The sequence below is a fragment of the Lepidothrix coronata genome, unplaced genomic scaffold (assembly GCF_001604755.1).
Source record: "Lepidothrix coronata isolate B3197 unplaced genomic scaffold, Lepidothrix_coronata-1.0 Scaffold905, whole genome shotgun sequence".
NCBI classification, from domain to species: Eukaryota; Metazoa; Chordata; class Aves; order Passeriformes; family Pipridae; genus Lepidothrix; species Lepidothrix coronata.
This window is the reverse complement of record NW_016691085.1, coordinates 5866-8598: the sequence shown is the minus strand read 5'-3', so window position 1 is coordinate 8598 and position 2733 is coordinate 5866. Positions and strand designations below refer to the sequence as shown.

General features: G+C 36.9%; 1 protein-coding gene across 1 annotated transcript in view; it reads left to right on the top strand.

Moving 5' to 3' along the window:
• Positions 1–214: 214 nt before the first annotated feature.
• Positions 215–2733, top strand: part of LOC108510445 (2-amino-3-carboxymuconate-6-semialdehyde decarboxylase-like) — a 6223-nt gene continuing 3704 nt past the window's right edge. The window contains exons 1-2 of the mRNA XM_017840123.1: positions 215–403; positions 1680–1954. Of these exons, the coding sequence (XP_017695612.1) occupies positions 215–403; positions 1680–1954 (464 nt within the window). The remainder of the gene's footprint in view (positions 404–1679; positions 1955–2733) is intronic.

The window sequence follows — 2733 nt, the reverse complement described above, 5'->3', positions numbered from 1 at the left end:
TGGTAAACATGTAATTTTGCAGACCTAATTCTTAACCCAAACCATTGCTGCTAAATATTTCTAAAATCAAAATACTTAATTTCACAAATAATCTAGTATGAGTAGGAAAGTGTTCTCTTTCTTTCTACTTACCAAATATGTTCAAATCTTAATAAACTGCTACATTACAAAATTTATTACTATGATCCATAATTTAAAAAAAAAAAATCTATCCATGTCACTTAAATCAGTGTTTCTTATCATTAAACTTTTACCTTCTGCCTCTCAAACCAAAACTCTTTCTTATCTTTTATCACAAACAAACAAACAAACAAAGAAAAAGGAAACATTAATAACTGCTTTTTCTTATTCAGGGGTCACAGTCCAAGCCCTTTCCACAGTCCCTGTGATGTTCAGCTACTGGGTAAGTTGCTACTACCTTATTTTGTAACTCATGTGTAGCAAAACTTTTAGAATGTACACGCATCTTCCTGTGAATGAGGTGACTGAAGTAGTCACGAGATCACTGAGGTAAACAGGGAGTTGTTCTGCTCTGAAGAAGGCAAAAGCAGTGCAGGTGTCAGAAGAGCCAGTAGGGTGTCCTGGCAAAACTCCACTCTGGAGCACAGATGGTGGGAAAGAAGGAGACAACAGCTGGATCTCTTCTCTTGTGGGGGCAGCTGGAAATGGGGAGACATGCATGTACAGATTCCATGAAAGTTAAACATCAAACAGTATTTTCTCATGAAAAAAAATCCAAATATATAAAAGATATATTTGTGGTCTTGTCCCACTTTCTTTTAAATGTGGCACAGGGCTCAGGGACCTGGAATATTTGAATCTTAAAACTCAGTAGTAAATTTAAGTTAATACGTTCCCTGCATGGTGATCTTTTATACTTCAAAGAAATAAAAACAGGCTGAGAAGATAAACCGTAGCAAAATGCTGTTCTAAATACATTCTCAGTTTGATTATTTAGTGATGTGTACAAGTCAAGATGCTATATGTAAACAGATATGTTACATTAAAACCATTGGGTTAAGCCCACAAATAAGTAGTACCACCAATTTTCAGAATTTCTTGTTGAGCAACATCTCTTTAAAATTTTACTCTGGTGTCTAAGGGAATATCTTCCTTTAAATACTTATTGGGGGTGGAAATGGAGATTGATTGAATGGATATTGCACTTCTCTTATTGGAATTATGACCGTTATCTCATTCTAAATGTTAGAGAAGTTTGCCCAAGTTTTCTCTGTAGAATTCTCATGCTGCAGCATCTCACATTTCTTATTTTTATTTCTTCAGCTCCAGTAATAGGAGAGTAAATATTCATTTCTATGTTTAAAAATTATATACTGAGGTTTTTGCATTGGGATAAACAGAAACAGGGGACTGGTTTACACAAAAGACCAGATACTTAAAATGCATCCGCAATCTGGGCTTTATTACACTCCTATTGAGCAGCAAAGGCAACAGCAGTTGATAAAATATTCAAGACAAGAAGCAGAACTGCACCCAGAGGTTTTAAAGTGAGGTAGAATTTAGTCCTGCAGGTTTCCATCTATTCAGAACTGTAAAGCAAACTTAGGCTTAAACCCTGTCTCTCAGTTGTTTGCAGTGACATTTATCCAATATCTTCCAAAGGTGATAACATTTGAGAACTATATTTTAATGTACTATTCTGCTTAATATCTTACCAGGCCAAACCTCAGGATACTTTAGACCTAGCCCAGATATTAAACAATGACTTGGCTGCTACAGTAAAGAAGTACCCCAAGAGGTTTGTGGGTCTGGGCACGTTACCCCTGCAAGCTCCAGACCTGGCTGTGAAGGAAATGCATCGCTGTGTGAAGGAACTGGGATTTCCTGGAGTGCAAATAGGATCTCATGTCAATGAGTGGGACCTGAATGCCCCAGAGCTGTACGATGTTTATGCTGTGAGTAACCATTTCTTTCCTTCTTTGGGGGGAATTCTGTGATGTGGAACTCTGTCTAAAAATATCTTGGAGCACATTCAGTCATGGTTTGAGCCTTCTAATCTGCTTAGTGATCAGAGAGACTCAGCTTACGGCAATTCATTATAGGATATAATTACAATGATATGACACAAAACATTCTGAAACATATTTTATAATAATGAGTAACAATTTTTTTTTTCTTATATGAGTTCTCACTGTAGAGTTGCCTTCTTGGTTTGTGAGGATAAGTACAGTATCAAATAAAGCACTTCTGCACTGTTTGCATTCAGGTTGAAGTTGCTGTATCTAATCCTATTGAAATAATTGATAAAATCCCAGAGATGATCAGAGATACCTATAGAGCCAAAATACCACATGGAATTATGTAAATAGGACCAAAGGTTCCAAACAATGCATTGATTATAAAATGAATTTTTAGATTGAATTTCTTAAATAGCCTGAGGTCCAGATGAGGATGGTCATTTGTCTAAATTACAGCTTTAATCAATGTACATTCTGCATCTGTTTCTCAAGTTATTAGAGCTGTCTGCTTGAAACTGAGCCACAGAGGTCATATTTCAGGATGCTCAATTTATCCAAGAATTCTGTTAGTGCAACACCTGGACTGTTTGTTTTTATGGACATAAACAGTCAGTTATCAGATGTAGATGCCCACATTAATGGAATCTTAGCATGGTTGATGTTGGGAGGGTCCTCTGGAGGCCATCTGGTCCAACCTCCTGTGCAGCACTTCCTTACAGGAGAGATGCTCAGTCCCTTCATCATCTTTGGACTC